Here is a 17569-nt window from a genome sequence, read left to right on the forward strand (position 1 = left end):
TAAGATTTTTTAGCATTTGTAGGTCAAGTCATATTTAGTTTGGTTGTAAACAAACAAAATGACAAGACTTGTATATAATGGTCATATTCATATTTTTATAATGGCTCTTTGTGAATCTTTTATTGAATTTTGATTTTGTTTGCCATCATTGGTAATGTACTCAATTTATTGCTCATTGTCTTATCCTTTCAGATCCCAGATTAATACTAAAGATAAAAAAAATAATCAAAGATGATAACTTACACATCAGCAAGCATAACAAAGCAGAAAATAAAAGGGTAAACGAACATTTCATGTATGTATAATTCTTCATTTTTCATTGTAAGATGTAATGCTTTTAATATTGCAAATATTAATCCTGAGAAAGTTAGAATCATTATTTGAAAAATTTAAATGATGGACTTCTTAATACTAGCTTTTAAGGATCGGTAACCTATTTTAGCTGTAATTTATTAAATACAATTTAACCAAATATCTTTACATAAAATTCAATGATTATTTCTAGACCAAATATATTTTTGTGTGAATAAGCCCCCTGATGACATATTTGAAAAAGTGCTTTGAAGAGGTTATTTTGAGGTCTGTCTCTGAGAGGAGAGCTTAGTAATGGGCGCCGATTAATTATATTTTGTTTTTATCAGGGAGAAAAGAATAGCTAAAAGGGGTTAAATGACTAAGTATGCTTGCTTAAAGGGATAATTATATTTGTAACTTCAATATCAGATATTGCTAAGATAATTGTATCCTATTATATAAAGTAGTAAGTTTTTTTGTACGTATGTTGCTTATGATTGCGATTACTACTGAACCAATTGAGTTCTCTTTTTTAGGGCCGCTTCACTTAGATCCCGGTGTGGTTTTAGGTCATTGTTCTTACCTACTTTTTCTAATATAGACTCAGAGTCCCTAGATGCTAGGGCTCCACAGGCTAAACTTTATCTCAAAAAAACATTATCTAATAAGAAATAGAAACACTAGCGGCTACGCCCCCTAAAAGTCTCTAGGGGCACTGGTAGGAGGAGGAAAGTCACATCATCCCATTTTAAATTTGAGTTTCAAAAGAGTTGAAAATATTTTTTTTATTTTGGGGGGGGAGGGGGGTGAAGACACCTTCTCCAAAAATAGTTTAAAACCTTCCCAGGACCTATAAGAAGCGCTTCACTGTAAAGGAGAACAATATCGGTTCAGCGGTTAGCGAGATCCTTCTGGACAGACAAAAAACAGTTAAATATTATATTTATTTTGACTTTAACTAAATATGAATTTAAACAAAGAAATGAATCAAAAAAAGCTAAAATTTTGTCTTCTACAAAAGACAATAAACTCCTTTGTTTTCTAAAGTCTTAGAAAGACAAACCAAAATTATGGTTATGATATAATTCAGAAATATAAACTAGAAAATTCATACAATTTCATATTTATCAAATATATAAATATAATGCAAACATATTCAGGGTGGCCAACAAAAATATGTTTAAATTAAATAAACATTTAAATAATTATTTTCTTAGATTTAAAAGTAATTTATATGGTTAAGATTGCACGCTTTCTATTAAGGAAGGATTTCAATTTTCTGGTATCCAAACCTTGCTAAGTCAACAGCTTAAAAGGAAAATAAGGTTTGATTTTTTTAAAATCATTAAAAGTTAACATACTAAGTAAATATTCCTTAAGTTTTTTAACCAATACCTGGTTACAGGTTTGATACTGTAGGTTCTAATCTTCCAGGTCTCCAGAAAATTTTCTATGTCAACAGCTTAAAAAATAAGTCTTGATTTCTTTTAAGAATCGTTAAAAGTTAACAAACTAAGTAAATATCCCATAATATTTATATAATTTTTTTTACTCAATTCCTGGTTACAGGTTTGTTACTGTAGGTTCTGAACTTCCAGGTCTCAAAAAAACTTTAAATTGCCGACATTTGTTTTATACTGAGACTAGATTTATTCTTAACACTGTTTATATTTTTTTTCGTTCTTGGTTACAGGTTTGATACTGTAGGTTCTGATCTTCCAGGTCTCCAGAAAACTGGCTAAGTCAACAGCTTAAAAAATAAGGTTTGATATCTTTTAAAAATCATAAAAAATTAACAAACTAAGTAAATATCCCATTTTATTTATATAAGTTTTTTTAACCAATTTCTTGTTACAGGTTTGATACTGTAAGTTCTGAGCTTCCAGGTCTCCAGAAAACTTGCTAAGTCAACAGCTTAAAAATAAGATTTGATTTCTTTTAAGAATCATTAAAAGTTAAGTAAATATCCCATAATATTTATATAATTTTTTTTACCCAATTCCTGGTTACAGGTTTGATACTGTAGGTTCTGATCTTCCAGGTCTCCAGAAAACTTTAAATTGCTGACATTTTTTTATACTGAGACTAGATTTATTCTTAACACTGTTTATATTTTTTCGTTCTTTTAATTTTTTTGATAGTAATCCCTAAAGTATGTAAAATGTATGATGTGTATAACAAGAGAGTTGTAATATATGAGCCCAGATAAGAATATCATCTAGTCTCATGGCGGTTTCTTTACATGCCTAATACATTAGAATCACAGCATCTATTATGGCTGATACAACCTTCTATAATAACTGTGATATTAAAGATTAATCATTATAGAAACTGATTGTAAAGACTTTATTTACAGTGAAGTCACACTTTATACTGCCCAGTCAAAACTTAAATTTTAATCTATTTCTTGAATATTATAAATCATCAATTTTAGGGCATAAAAAAATTTTCTAAGAACCTTTATCCTATTATCATATTGAACTTTTGGCGGTTTCAATTATAATGCCTAGTCGAGCAGAGAAAACCCACTCCATTCTTTATTTATAATAAATCTAAGGTACAGGGTAGCTGTTCATTTCTTATTATTAGGAGGAGGAGTCATGCTGTGCTCGCTATGCACGTTGAGAAAATCACCAAATTATTTGGAAATACTAGGCACACGACAACTGTTCATTATTTTTCAAATATACAATACAACCTTTAACGATAACAATTTTAACTTTTAATGTTATTTCATTTTTGATAAAATTACATGAAATCATAAGCATAATAATGAATATTCTTTACACAAAGACTTGGTGTAATATTTTGTAAGGGCTTTAAATTTAAAATTGTTTGTATAACAGTGTATGTGTGTTTGTATGTGTGTGTGTAAGTGTGTGGCTGTGTGTATTCAGTGTATTTTGTGAGTTTATTGGTTGTATTTCCGTGTCCAGTATCCCCAGGGTGTAACTACCCAACACCAAGCACAAAAACTTTTTAAATTTTATATTTTAGCGTTCAATGTATTGATAAGGTCAAAACAACAAAAAGACACATCCTGCTTTGTAACGACTAAATAGTTTATTGTTATTTCAAAGAAACAATAAATGAAGCAAAAACTGCATTTCACTTACATTTCTCAATATTTTAATATTATTCATATAATTTTCTTGAAGTTATGCATGTCGACGTAGAATAGATATCAGACTAATTCTGAACTTAAGATTCAATAGGCTAATCGCTTACATAAGTTTTCTTAATTGTGTTTCTCAATCTGTGTATGTAATACAAATTAAATAGATTTTTGTAAAAATTTAATTTATAGAATAATGTACATTTCTATTTATTAGAATAGTGCAAAGAATGAAAAATTTTGGGCTGAAATGCCATGCACTTGAAAATTGTCCAAAAATATGTATTCTCTATTCTTGTATAGAACAAGCTCTAATTCACAATAATAAATAAATATACATGCTATAGTGTAAGTAGTTTATATAGCATAGTATGCATATAAAAAATTGTATCCAATCTATATTAGATAAAAATTTGAACTAGAACTTTTATATAATATAAACAAAATTCCTTTTTTCATTTAATTTTGAGTAATAATCATAATCTTGGAAGTTTAGCAACTCTGTTAAAATTACAATATTAATTTTTACAAAATTTATATTTGTTTCATTCACTCTTGATTCTCTTGTGACTCATATATTTGATTAAAATTTTATGGCTCATGAATGTTTTCGTTCTTGTTTAATCTTTTGTCTTATTTTTACGTTTCTTTGTATTTTAAACATTCACAAATAAATCTATTATTTGCTTGCTTTGTAATCTGTAAAGTCTAAATTCATTTAGCATTCTGAGAAGATATTGTAAGTTGTAAATCAAATAGTTTAATCAGATTAAAACTTTTAATTTCTTCTAAACTAAAGGCTAAAAGTATTGGAATTCCGATAGAAGGGTTAATTGAGTAATCTAGCTCTTCTTTTAACTTTTTATAAAGATAAAAAATAATATGTAATTAAAGATACTTTTTGGTTTTAAAAAATAATATTATACTTCATACAATTCCGTTTTGGTAAATAAAATGAAATTATTCTCTGAAGGAAAGATAAGGCTAAACTAATTATACAAGATATACTAATTACATTAATTGTGGTTTAGGGCCATTAAGAAGTAAAACATGGATTAACATTATGTGCCTTATCTTATTCAATTAAAATATTTACTTTAAACACATTATTTAAACCCTATAAATTTTTAAATTAAAGCTATTTCAATGTTGACGTTTTTCCTTGTCTGTATTCAAATGGGTAATAAGGAAGCAGAAAAAGCATGAAAAATCTCAAGGATTTTACCTAAATATAGAATAGCCTAAAACCATTCAGGAACTTATGTTAAGCTTTCCTAAAAAGGAGAACTCAATCAATTAGTAGTTATTGAAAGATTAAGGTTCAGATAATACAACCTTACTACAGTAGGATAGTTAAGCCCTGTATAATATACTTTTATATTAAAGCTATTTAGAATTGTTTTTATGATATACAGAATAACTATAGGACGGGGGACAAAATGATCTATAGTGTGGCATCGCCACCTGAATTTGATTCTTGATCTGATATGGTTTATCACCAGGTTTACATGGCCAGTATGTCATTTATTCTAAATGAAATAAATGACATCAAAATTTAATCAATTCATGTTTTATCATAATATTACATCATAAATTCCCCCTCATACATTCTCTAGAATATTCAGGGATCTAAAGGGATAAGACAATGGCCAATAAATTGATGTACAACCACGGAAAGGACTCAAACTAACTCCTTCTGTAGATTACATTTGATGGTTGAAACGTTTGGACGATTAACTTAATGAATCAACTAATCAATATTTATTAAAAGTCCCTAAAGTTGTTAAGCCAAAGAATAAGAAAACGTTATTATAACACTTTGACGACTGCTGTACTAAACATTCCAATATCCCCTCCTTCCCTGGGAATAACTAGGAGGTAGAAAAGAATTTCTTTCAGTATATTTCTTAAATGATAATTTTCTGTGGTTTATTTACAGAAGCTCGAAAAGTGTCCGAAGAAATTAGACGTGTGACGTCATTAAAGGGACGAGAAGAGTGGAGAATTAGGAAAGGAAACTCCAAAAAAGAGATGGATGTATTGACGTCACACGGCTCACGTTTTCGAACACTTTGTTGACCTTATAACGCCATCGTAGAAAACGCTAAAAATACTTTTATTTCTGAAATTTAGGAAATAGTTCCTGTGGCTTTTTCATGATGTTATTATACGATGGCGTTTTTGAATATGATGGTTTCTGAGTACAATCAATACAAGTAAAAAAATGTCTGATTTTACAAAGCTAAACTAGGGCCTATTTTTTACGGGTTTTTGACACCCTTTCTGACATATTGGGTCTATATACTTATTAGGAGAAAAGAGCTATGTTTAAATAGAGAAGGATCTCGCAAGCTGCTTAAACGAAATGATTCTCCTAAAGGCCATGGGGAAAAAACCTGCCCTCCCCTCACCCTAATTTTTTTTTTATATTTTTACTTGAAACTTCTTTTGCAATTATGATAAAAAAGGAAATGATGAACCCAGTAATAGTGTCGGACTGATTATGACGTAAAAAAAAATTAGCCAATGAGAGGCCATTATTGACCAATGGTAAAATTTATAGTGGCCTCTCATTGGCTAATTATTTTTTTACGTCATAATCAGTCCGACATTTTTACTGGGTTCGAAATGATTTTTAAAATCTTTTTAAGATATGAGACTTATTTTCTACTTCTCAACTGAATTCCACATACCAGAGCAACACACAGTTTTAAAATATCAAGTTGTATTCTTTAGTTGTATAAAATTTTTATAAATTTATGAACGCTGGAAAATTTTACACCACTTAGTTCATATTCATAAACCTTAGAGAGAATTTCTGGCCCACATAGCTGTGTACAATGGACGCAGACAGGGATATGGTATCCTCTCCAAATTAGGGTCCTATTACAAGTTTACTTGTATAGAAATAATTGATTAATTTAAGATTTTAGACACTCCTGTGTATGTTTACTCCGACGTTTGTCACTCCTGCGTTTGTCTTGAAACCCATATAAGTATGGAGAAAAAGTAAATTGTTTTTTATTTCTGACTATCGGCCACAACTCCTAGAGGCCTCTAGAGGCACATAATTTTAGTTTTAATTAATCTTAAGGAAAGGGGGTCAAGATTGGATTCTTTTGATATAGTATTGATGTTTTGATGGTACTGTCTCAAAATTAGTTATAAAACTTCCCTTGAACTATTAACAGCTTCAAAGTAGTGAAAACGACGGTTAGCGAGATTTTTAGCTACATACACAGAAACAGACTTAAATCATGTTACTTTAAGAAGTATTTTAGAGACATATCCTATCAATGTTTAACTAGAACAGGAAAGATCCACAACAGTACTTTAATTGTAACTAGCGGCTACGCCCCCTAGAGGCCACTAGGGGCACTTGAGGAGGAGAAATTTTTTTTTGGGGGGGGGGCGTAGGCCCCTCCTCATTTTTAATTTTGGTTACAAAAATAAAATAAAAAATTTCGGGGGGGGGGATTTTATTTTTTTGGGGGGTTGGGGGTGTCCCAACCCCCAAGAAAATAGTTATAAACCTTCCCGGGACTTATGAGAAGCTACCCTGTTAAGGAGAACCCGATCGGTTCAGCGGTAAGCGAGATCCTTCGGTACAGACACACAAACACACACATAGACATCCTGTTACTTTAGTATAAGGATAAAAGGGAATAGAAATAAAATTTAGTAAACAAGTTTTTTTCCAGGCGAGATATCCCTATCTGTGAGACTTTCCATTAAAACAAAACCAAACACCAATTTTAGACTAACATTGAATTTCTTTTATATTTTAATTAAAAAGAACATTTTATTTTATCTTTTTGATATGATATAACATAACTCAGCACAGCTACTCTATAATTAGAGTATTTATACGCCCAACAGTTATATAGCCACCATATCATTCTTATTTACAAGTCATAGGATGTATGTAGTCAAAAACTAATATGGTTCTCGTCTACAGTGAAGCTTCTTAAAGATCCAGAAAGTTAAAACTTATTATTGGTTTTGTTGTAGCCGCTAAATAAAGTGTCATATAGTCTAAATAGTGAGTACCAAAAAAACAACTAACTTTAGAATGAAAACATTTATTTGACTCGGGTCATTTTAACAGTATTTATCACCAAAATTTAAAATGTTCATTGAAAATCACCTCACAAAGCTCAATAAAATTTGAAAGCTGTGCCATTGTCATATCATTTATGACTTTCCTTTATGACACATTTCTGTTTGATTTTATGGAATATAAAAATATGTTAGCTTTGAAACTCGTAAAAATGGTTACATCATAAAAGAATTTACTAGACAAAATTCAACAAAACTCTATAATTTTTAGATTTATTTAACTAAAAATACATATTTATCGCAACGTATTATAGACAGTTGTCCGTGGATGGGTAAACAAAATGTAAATATTTTTGTGGACTATTGTTTATAACATGATGCATTAGATATTTTCAGTATAGCTCAAAACCAATTTTATTTCAGCAGAAAATAATCTAATTCGGAGCCATGCTGAAAAACAACATATCTAACATTCGATCGAATCCGACTTTGGTATTTTCTTATCCTTCGCGGCAAACATCTGTTTTATTTCAACCATTGATTTTCCTTTTGACTCGGGAAAAACTGTGCAATACATAATCAAGGCGACTAGACCAGAAGCAGCAAACAGCCAATAGGTTCCATAGGGCTGGATCCACACCAATAGGTTAGGGAAGAGCTTCGTGTTCAGGAACAAAGTGAATGTCACTAAGAAATAATTAGTTTTATGTTCAATAATAACCAACTTTAGCGCCTCATAATCTCATAATCGGTAATTTGATGTGTCAAATAACCGCGTCTTAACTAAAGACGTTAAAGACTAATAACAATGGACAGATAGGACATCCAGAGAAAGTTTGCGCAATCAAAATGTTTTTTTGTCAGCAATAATGTAGATGTTAGTACCTTTTAATCAACTGCAAATGGCTGGCTTAATTTGTTAGCAACGAAAAAGTAACATTCTAACCAGCCAATATTATTGTTAGATATCGCATTTGTTTGAAAACTGCTTAATTTAGCAACGGTAAAGTTTATGTAATGTAGGACAGTAAATATTCCAACAGTGGCGTGCACAGGCTTTTACCGGAGGAACCAATCTTGAGGGTTAAAAAAGGAATGCTAATAATAACAAGGTCTAATGTCTATTCTATAGCTTACCTACAGAAACAATGCCGCCATTAAGAACTTTATATTCTGGAGGCATAAGTTCACCTGACCATACCCACTGAAGTGGTCCAACACCTAAAATAGTTTTGTTGAATTCCCTCAAAGGTCCTAGCCAGCCCTTCAACCCTCCCTCCAATTTTGTAGAAACGAATGGAAATGCGTTGCCCTATCCCTTTCTGTTCAATTTATTTCAAAGTTAGAGGGTTCTTTGTTACCATGCAATTTGAGGAAAACCCCATTAGTTTTTCTTTTACTAGCGGCTACGCCCCTCTAGTGTCCCTTTAAATGTTTGGTTTTTTGGTATTATCCTCTTAGAAAATTTTTTTTCAATTTTTTTCAATTTTGTAAACCCCCCCCCCCCCCCCCCCCCGACAGCGAACTATGAACTCTGGCCGCAGCGCTCTCGGCTCCCTAGCCTGCCTAGCCGCAGCGCTCGGCCCCCTTGCCTGCCTAGCCGCAGCGCTCGGCCCCCTTGCCTGCCTAGCCGCAGAGGATAACGCCGTTTTTTTTGGTTCAAGTCTCTACAATACCTATCTATTTTGCGATCAAGTCTTTACGATACCTCTTTATCTTGCGTAGAAGTCTGTTGGCGAAAAACATTTTTCGATTTTTTTTGTGATTTCTCTTTGGAAGGTGGTGGTACCCTCCCCCCAAATAGTTATAAACCTTCCCAGGATCTATGAGAAGCTACCCTGTAAAGGAGAACCCATCCTGTTACTTTATTATAAGGATTATTATTTAGAGAAATGTGTATTCTTTTAAGTAATGCTTCTCAATATTTCCGCATGCTACTCTTTTATGGCACAAACAGAATATTACCTGCTCCAAAAGCCAGCATGTATAAAAGTAAACAAATAAGAGGAATAATAGATAGACCAGGGAAGTCAATATTCTGTTCTTTACAGTAGAAACAGGCTCCTAACCCAACCATGGAGATAATCATCAAAGTCATTCTGAAAAAAAAATATAAATATCCAAATTCAACATTAGCACTCCTTTTCAGTATGTTAAGCAAATCTGTAAGGTTGTTTTTTTTTGTTAGTGGTGATTCAGCACAGTTTTTTTACCCTATCCACAATCCCCTGTGGGGTCCATAAATCTAAGGGGGCTATACAATGCTGTGCCATAACCCTGCATGTCTACCCAGTAACCAATATAACCTAACCTAACATCGAGTAATAAACAAAAAGAAGAAAAAATACCCCTTTTTATTTTCAGTTTATTTTAAAGTAAGTTTATTTTAAAACTAAGTGGAGGTACTGTGTGAGTGCTTAACAAGGTAATTTGTGTGAAAGCGCAGTGATGGCTTGCATATTTTTATGGTTAATAATAACTTTTCTTCACAGACATTTTGTAATAAAAACGCTTTTTGTGACTTACGTTACTATTCCAACTTTAACTCGGGCAAAGTTCTTGATAAGAAAAATGGCCAGTACTCCACCTAAAATTTAATAAGGATTACAACATCCAAAAGAAGGTTAGCATAAAAATATATGTTTACTGTTCAGTCTCATAAAAAAGAAGTAACTCTCCAAACCTTTTATTTAAAATATGTATATGTCAAGTTTCAACAGTCTGTCTTATATAGCAGCAGCAAAATTCCAGTTTCCCCCTTACCGACGGACGGTCATTTCGAATTTTAATGAAGCTTTGCTACTAATAACGTTGGTGGTTATGAAATGCCTTACAGTTTTTTTTCAGTTCTAAGCTTTATAGTTTCGAATATCATAAAAATGGATTCAGTTCGTGCTTATGTAATGGCAATGACACTAAATTGTTGATGTACTTGATTAGTCAGGTACACTTTATTCTAAAGCTATTAACATACATACATACAAATCAAAGTGATAGAGTAGCTGTTTAATAAGTAAAAGATTACCTATAAGCCTAACTACAGCAATGATTATAGCTGCAAGATAGTTATCAATGCTAATACCAGAAGATTGAAAAATCGTAACTGCATAAAACACAACAGAAAATGGTCCTGATGACGATTATGTTTTTAATAAGATTTTTATTAAACTTTATTAGTGTTTAAATTGAAAAAATCTTCCATAAAAAGAAATCTTTAAAATTTCTGCTGTTTGACAGCGGATGCCATCAAAAGTCTTTTGTTGATTCACAAAATCTTTGACATACGTTCTTGGTATGTTTTAATATTCATATACTTGAAGTATGACTGACAAACCTACGAACCAAGTAAACTATACACTGCTCAATGGTATAGGACATCTTTTAAAATATATTGTCCCTCGGACAGACAAAAAATGTGAATTAAAGAGAAGGTTCAGTACTAATAAGAAAGTATTTAATGTTCAGCGAAAACAGAAAACTTAGTTAGGGTTTATGACAAATTTCAAATCTCATAGATAAAAACATGCCCATGCTCATGACCAGTATCATGTTCACCATCACCAGTAACACTAAATTAAAACCAAATATTCATATAATATTGGTTTCGATGTGTTCATTATTCGAAAAACGTTTTCGCGTCAATTTCTAAAAGCTTGTTGTTTACAGAAGTTTTATTTATAAGTGTAAAGTGATACTTTTTTTTTTACAAATTACCAAGTCGGCAGGTAATTATTATCAGGGATCAAAGTGATAAAACAATGGACTATATATTGTTATACATCCTTAATAGTGATAATCAAAATTATTCTTTCTCAGTATTAAATTATCGTCAAAAAGGTGTGGAAACTAATCATAATTTAAGTACCCAAGAGCCAAAATTTTTTGAGCCAAATAAAAAGATAACGTTGTTATAAAACCAGCGTAGTTTACAATCAATTGTCCTCTGATGCCCTGATAATTATAAATTATAGAGATTGAGATATAAATCAAGTTAGCTCACCAAAAGAAAAATCAAGAAAGATGTATAGTAGCGCCACTATTCATAAAGTAATAATCACGAAACCTTTTGATTGCACTAATTGAAGTTAGGCTATTAAACGAAGATTTATTTTGTTATAAGAATATTTGATTATGCCTGGCTTGTAAACTCCAGGTTTCTTCAAATTCTTGATAGCTTGAACTAGAGTTAACTTCTCATTTTGATTTTCTTGGGTTAATTTTAGTTCCTACAAATAAAGAATGATTTTTAAAAATTAATAATCTAAAAGATTAAAATCTATTGAAGAACATAATTACATTAATACATATGTAGCTTTGATACAGGGTACATAAAATACTTTTTTTCATAAAATGAATAAACGTATTACAAAATTTTACAATTGTTATTGTATTACAGTTTATTGTTCCTTAACATATTGCTCTACTAATGTAAAACAAAATTGTTTTGATTTTAAAACTGCAACCTGAATCTCTTTACTAACATCAGGTTTACCCCTTAACCATTTCAATGCAACCTCAGTCTCATGTTCACCCTTGTGACCCAGCAGCCATATAGGAGATTCTGGAACCTGATTAAAATAAAGTGAGGGGTTTCGTTTGGAGTGCCTTGTCGAGCACAGAACCCCCCAACCTTATATTAAAAACAATGTAAAAATATGTAATCACAGTGGGTAGTTTTTTCCCTTTCTCATTCAAGTCCATAACCTAACATCGCCCAAAGTATTAAACAAAGAAAACATAATTAATGTTATGAAAAAATTTTCGATTTTTGTGTTCAACTAGGCACTTTTAGGGAAACTGGCACAGTGGCAATTAATTGTTGTTTGTTATTTGTGATAGGAGAAGTGCATAGAATTTAAAATTCTGAAATTTAAAGCAAAACTAAACCTGAGAAAGAGCTAGGGCACACATCAACATAAAACACACAGGTATGACAGGTACTAAGCGCCAGGTAAGCAGCAATCCAGCTATGTAACTTGCTAATATTCCTACCAAGATAAACAAGTCATTGCACAACTGAGTTATTGAATATTTCATTTCATTCCATTGTTCATACCCTCAAACTGCCCAATTTTATTTCCTTATCCCTCGCTGCTGGTCATAGGAACAGAAGCCGTTCAAGGTTACCTGGAGGCCTGAAGGATTATGACCTGCAGGATTATACCTGGAACCTAAATTTGTCTTTGACACTTATATTTCACTCATTATTTACTATCATAGTCTTTTTCAGTTTTAGCAAGGATTGCTGGCATCCTGTGTCTGCCAGAGGATGGTGATATAAAAATATTAAATTTCTACTTTATTATGTCACTTCATTTATGGTCATCTTCTACTTTACACACAGAAATGTGGGGGGGGGGGGGCGGGGGGCGCATCTCACCCAACTTTTATGGAATTTAAGGTTTAGCAAAACATATTCATATTTTTTTATTTTAAATTCTATCAACTTTTCAGGCTTGTATTTCAGGACATGATAGTACTTTATTTTAATTCTAATGAAATGCAACGTTTTAAAAATTTGAAGTTGAATGAGTTAATTTTATACAGGAAATATATTAATTAATAATTTTGATTTGTGTCTATTTCAGAAATACAACACTTAGTGTAAGTCTAGTTAAAAATCTACTTTACGTAGATTAACTATTGCTAGGATTTAATGTAAATTTTCTGACATTCAAACTGTCCTTTAAACATGATCTAAAAATACTTGAATATAGAATAATCATAAAAAGTAAAGAGTTAATCATATCATTTCAAGAAATCAGGTTTTTTGTTTGTCCTTTAAGATATCGCTAACCATAGATCCTTTAGAAATCTGAATATCTAGGAAGCTTTTCTGAGGTCTTAGGATGGTTTAAGGTTATACTATTTTTAAAATTTTTTGCCCCCTTCTTACTTCTTTAAATATACTCCAAAAATTCTAGAGGCGCAGACTCTCTTCTTTTTCAGGTGAAAGCGGGGAAGGTCCCCTTTTTTAATTTTCTTATAAATTGTTAAATTAGATTAAAATAATTATATTACAGGGGTGTAGGGGAAGATTTTTTGTGTGTGGAAGTTGTGCCATTCTCTATGAAAATATTTTGAACCACCAGGTTATTATTCAGGTATTATTCCCTACAGAGTACAATCCTTACCCTTAGAAAGTTACTAAGATCTCAAACTTCAGACGGACGGACTTCTTATTATAGATAAAATTAACTTTACCTAACCCAATCATGAGAGGAAACAGTGAGAGAAAAGGTCCCCTCCGTGATTGTGAGCTGTATTGAGCCACCAGAAGTGTACAGTTGGCGGTCACTGTAGACCCACCTATACCTTTCAGCACTCGACCTTTTATCAAATAAATTTGTTACAAAGTTGTACCCTTTAGTCGAAATTCAATAAAAATCTTTTTCTTCAAAATACATTTTATAAATTTATATTTAATTGTTCAGTTGATTGGTCACTTAAAACTTTTGGAATGGGATCTAGACTAGTATTTGTTAACCAGTAAAAATCATTATTAAAATAGCTTTCTTTTAATTCAAAATCAGCATTAAATGTTGGCTCAAATTGTGTTTTGCTGAAATAATTTTAAAATATCCAGTTAGTACATTGAAGACAAGTTACAAAATCCAGTAAAAAAATAATGGTTACCTGCAATTAACAAGTAAATATTTGTGGACACACTGACTAAAACCCAGCCAAGTATGATGGGTATGGATGCCAGGATGATGGTTAACTTTGGTCCATACTTGGTCCCACTAACTCCGCCTATCAGGGCACCACCTATCTGTCCCAGGTTGATTGAACTGGCTAAATGTAATTCATTGTTTATAATAAACTAGCAGATACTACCTTAGAGGATTTAAAGGGCACTTGAGGAATTGTCAGTCAATCCCCCACTTTTAGTTTTTATTTTAAAAAAATATTTTTTATTTCTAATAATTTATTTGGAGGCTGTACCAAAATATGAAGTGTTCTTCTGCCAAACCATAAAGAATTGTAGAGTAGAATTACAAAACAGTCTTACCAAACCAAGAAAGCTCTTCGTCATTTGTTTGTATTGGTGAAAATAGGCTAGTATTACTGTACACCTAAATTATCAAAACTATTACATGATTCAAATACAACTTAACATATGATTACAAATACATAAATACTTTTTAAAAATTGTAGATTATGAGAATGACACCCTTTATAAGTACGTCCGTACGTCATAGTTAACTCATTAATAATTATTGTTAGTATTGTCCTATCGATTTCAAACTTTAGATGCTAACTCCTGTAACAGTTAGGTACTATTTAGAGAGCATAGCAACTCTAAAATCGTAAATAAAGTCCGTATGTCCATTAAAATATGCTAATTTTGTATGACATTATTATCCTATTCATCTGATTCCTGTGACACAACAAGATACAAGATATTTTGAGCGATGCAAGTCCAAAAATGTCATTAAACAGAATTCTGTATTTACGTAATTTAGCAGCAAATTTACATACCAATTTCTTCATATTTTAAATTAATATTCTTCTTATTAATTCTTCAAGTTCGTTTGTTCTACCTTTTGATTTCGTTTTCATGGATGTTGTCATCCTTGTTTCTAAAACTAATTGTAACCTCGGATTGAATATCAGGTACTGCTATAGCTGAATAACCCATGCCCATTCCGCCTACAACTACTCCTAATAATAAATAATTGTGTTTTTAAAAGCGAAGCTTTTCTATAATTAGGGTCGGTCCGTCCGTACGTCCGTAACGGATAGCTTTTTTCAATTTAGGCATGTTAGAATTGTTCTATCGATTTCAAATTTTGCATGGTGATTCCTTTAGTAGTTAGGTACGATTTAGAAAGCGTAGCAACTCTATAATCATTACCAAATTGTCCGTACGTCCATCTTAAACATGTTGATTTTTTTTACTTTTTCAACAACAAATTGATCCCATTGATCCGATTGATCTGATTTTTGGTATATTGATTCCTGGGACAACAAAGTATAATGTAATAAGCGAAGCAACTCTATAATCAAGTCCTTAAAATGTAAGTATGTCCATAAACATTATCCTGTATCAAGCAGTTTTTCAACAAATTTACTTACAGTTTTGCTTTGACTCTTATACATTTATATTCTGATTATTCAGTTCTGACACTATACACGTGATAATGTCCGTTTGTCCTACCGTTTCAGTGCTTCGCTTTTATGGATGTTGTCATCCTTGTTTATTTAGGATTTGTTGAATGAATTAAGTTAATTATAGATCAAGACTTTTTACAGAGATTTTAACATATTTGAACTTTTTTATAATAACAATTATATTAATAGAATGTATTCTTATATTCTACTTATTTTATTTATCTATAAAAGTATAAAAATAAATTTTGAGGAAAAACTAATAAAAATATTTTTCAGTGAAGAAGATGATTAAAGTCCCTCCACAGATTATGACGTCATACGTTAGAATAACCAATGAGAGGCCAGCATAAATTTTACCATTGGTCAATTACAGTGTTTACTGGCCTCTCATTGGCTATTCCATCGTATGACGTCATAATCTGTTGAGGGACTTTTATAATCTTCTTCGGTGAAAAATTAAATTATTTCTCGTATTCATTCGAATCCGGTGGATAGGAACCGGTTCTCATCCATACGAAAAAAAACCTCGGGGCTAAAAAAAACTAGTTTTAATCTTATAATTGTACATTCTATATCCGCGGAAAGCTGTTAAAAATACGATGCAAAAAATAACTATTACAAAATAGTTTTAAAATGTTTGAATCAGAATGTTTAAGTTAACCTATTCCAAAACAAAGAAAGAAGATATTAAAATCCATTTGCATTAAATATTTGGAGTTGTACTTTCGTTTGAAGCAAAGATGATAGATCTTTCTGTTAGTCTGTCCCTAAGTAGATTTCGGGTTCGATTAAATATGGTTATAGAAAAATTATACAGGCTCCAAAAAATAGTTAATTGTTTTATGTTCTGCCTTTTAACAATTTTATAAAGGATATTGGGATTATACTTAATTAAAGCACCATTATCATTTTCAACCTAACCAGTTAAAAGTCTTTATTACTAATGTATCTAAGCTGCTCTATCATCTATACTTTCGTCTGTCCTTCTGCCTGCTAAAACCGATATGGGGAAACGTGAATTTTTCCACCGCTATCCGATTTTTGTGAAGATTAACTTTACTAATGAGCATCCAGTATCTAATTTACTGCATCCGTCTGTCTGTCGGTAATGCTCTGATGGATATTTTATGTACATTTAATTTGCTTAACTTTCCTTCTTGATTTTATACTTCGCTACTTTTGAATACATCCTTGTTTTAGTTATAAACACATATTATACATATACTGAACATATTATCCAGTGTTGAATTATAATTATGTGACATATTTAATAGTTATACCTGCATAAATACTCATAATAGCCTGAATTTCTCGACATAATGCTTGCGTTTCAACAGAAATCATATTTTACAATTATAATGTAATGGGGAAAATGGTTTGTTATGTTTAATTATTGTTAATTATTCCATCTTTATATCTGTAACTATATTTTTGGTGATGACATTAGTTTAATTAAATTGGGAAGTCGACTCCTCATTTTCGATTTTAGTTTTTAAAAGCGAAGCTTTTCTATAATTAGGGTCGGTCCGTACGTCCGTCCGTCCGAGATAGATAGCTTTTATTCGTTAATTTAGGCATGTTAGAATTGTCCTATCGATTTTAAACTTTGCATGATGATTCCTGCAGTAGTTGGGTACGATTTAAAAAGCGTAGCAACTCTATAATCATTACCAGAATGTCCGTACGTCCATTTTAACATGTTGATTTTTTTACTTTTTCAACAACAAATTTTCTAAAGTGTTCTAATTATCCGTTTGATCTGATTTTTGGTATATTGATTCCTGGGACAACAAAGAACAATATTATAAGCGAAGCAACTCTATAATCAAGTCCAAAAATGTAAGTATGCCCATATACATTATCCTGCTTCAAGCAGTTTTTCAACAAATTTATTTACAATTTTGCTTCGACTCTTATACTTTTAAATTCTGATTATTCAGTTCAGATACTATACAAGTGTTAATGTCCGTTTGTCCTACCGTTTCA

At 31.3% G+C, this 17569-nt stretch overlaps 1 protein-coding gene across 1 annotated transcript; it reads right to left on the minus strand.

Annotated features, from left to right (window-relative positions):
- Window positions 1-7475: 7475 nt before the first annotated feature.
- Window positions 7476-17002, minus strand: LOC145305507 (facilitated trehalose transporter Tret1-like). The gene is made up of 14 exons (XM_080147517.1): window positions 16864-17002; window positions 15069-15133; window positions 14481-14544; window positions 14105-14263; window positions 13673-13798; window positions 12356-12456; window positions 11932-12036; window positions 11604-11694; window positions 10996-11037; window positions 10494-10598; window positions 9995-10055; window positions 9434-9567; window positions 8606-8689; window positions 7476-8155 (listed from the first exon to the last, which is right to left on the minus strand). Exons 1-14 carry the CDS (start codon window positions 16925-16927, stop codon window positions 7935-7937), a joined length of 1422 nt encoding a protein of 473 aa, XP_080003643.1. The 5' UTR covers window positions 16928-17002; the 3' UTR covers window positions 7476-7934.
- Window positions 17003-17569: the final 567 nt, after the last annotated feature.

Source organism: Acartia tonsa, chromosome 1, assembly GCF_053477335.1.
Source record: "Acartia tonsa isolate MP-2025a chromosome 1, ASM5347733v1, whole genome shotgun sequence".
NCBI lineage: Eukaryota > Metazoa > Arthropoda > Copepoda > Calanoida > Acartiidae > Acartia > Acartia tonsa.

Coding starts and splice junctions, on each gene's coding strand:
- LOC145305507 (XM_080147517.1), bottom strand. CDS start 16,927: ATGATTTCTGTTGAAACGCAAGCATTATGTCGAGAAATTCAGGCTATT. Junction 14,264..14,480: donor CGAAGAGCTTTCTTGGTTTG/GTAAGACTGTTT, acceptor AATTACATTTAG/CCAGTTCAATCAACCTGGGA. Junction 13,799..14,104: donor TATTTACTTGTTAATTGCAG/GTAACCATTATT, acceptor ATTTGATAAAAG/GTCGAGTGCTGAAAGGTATA.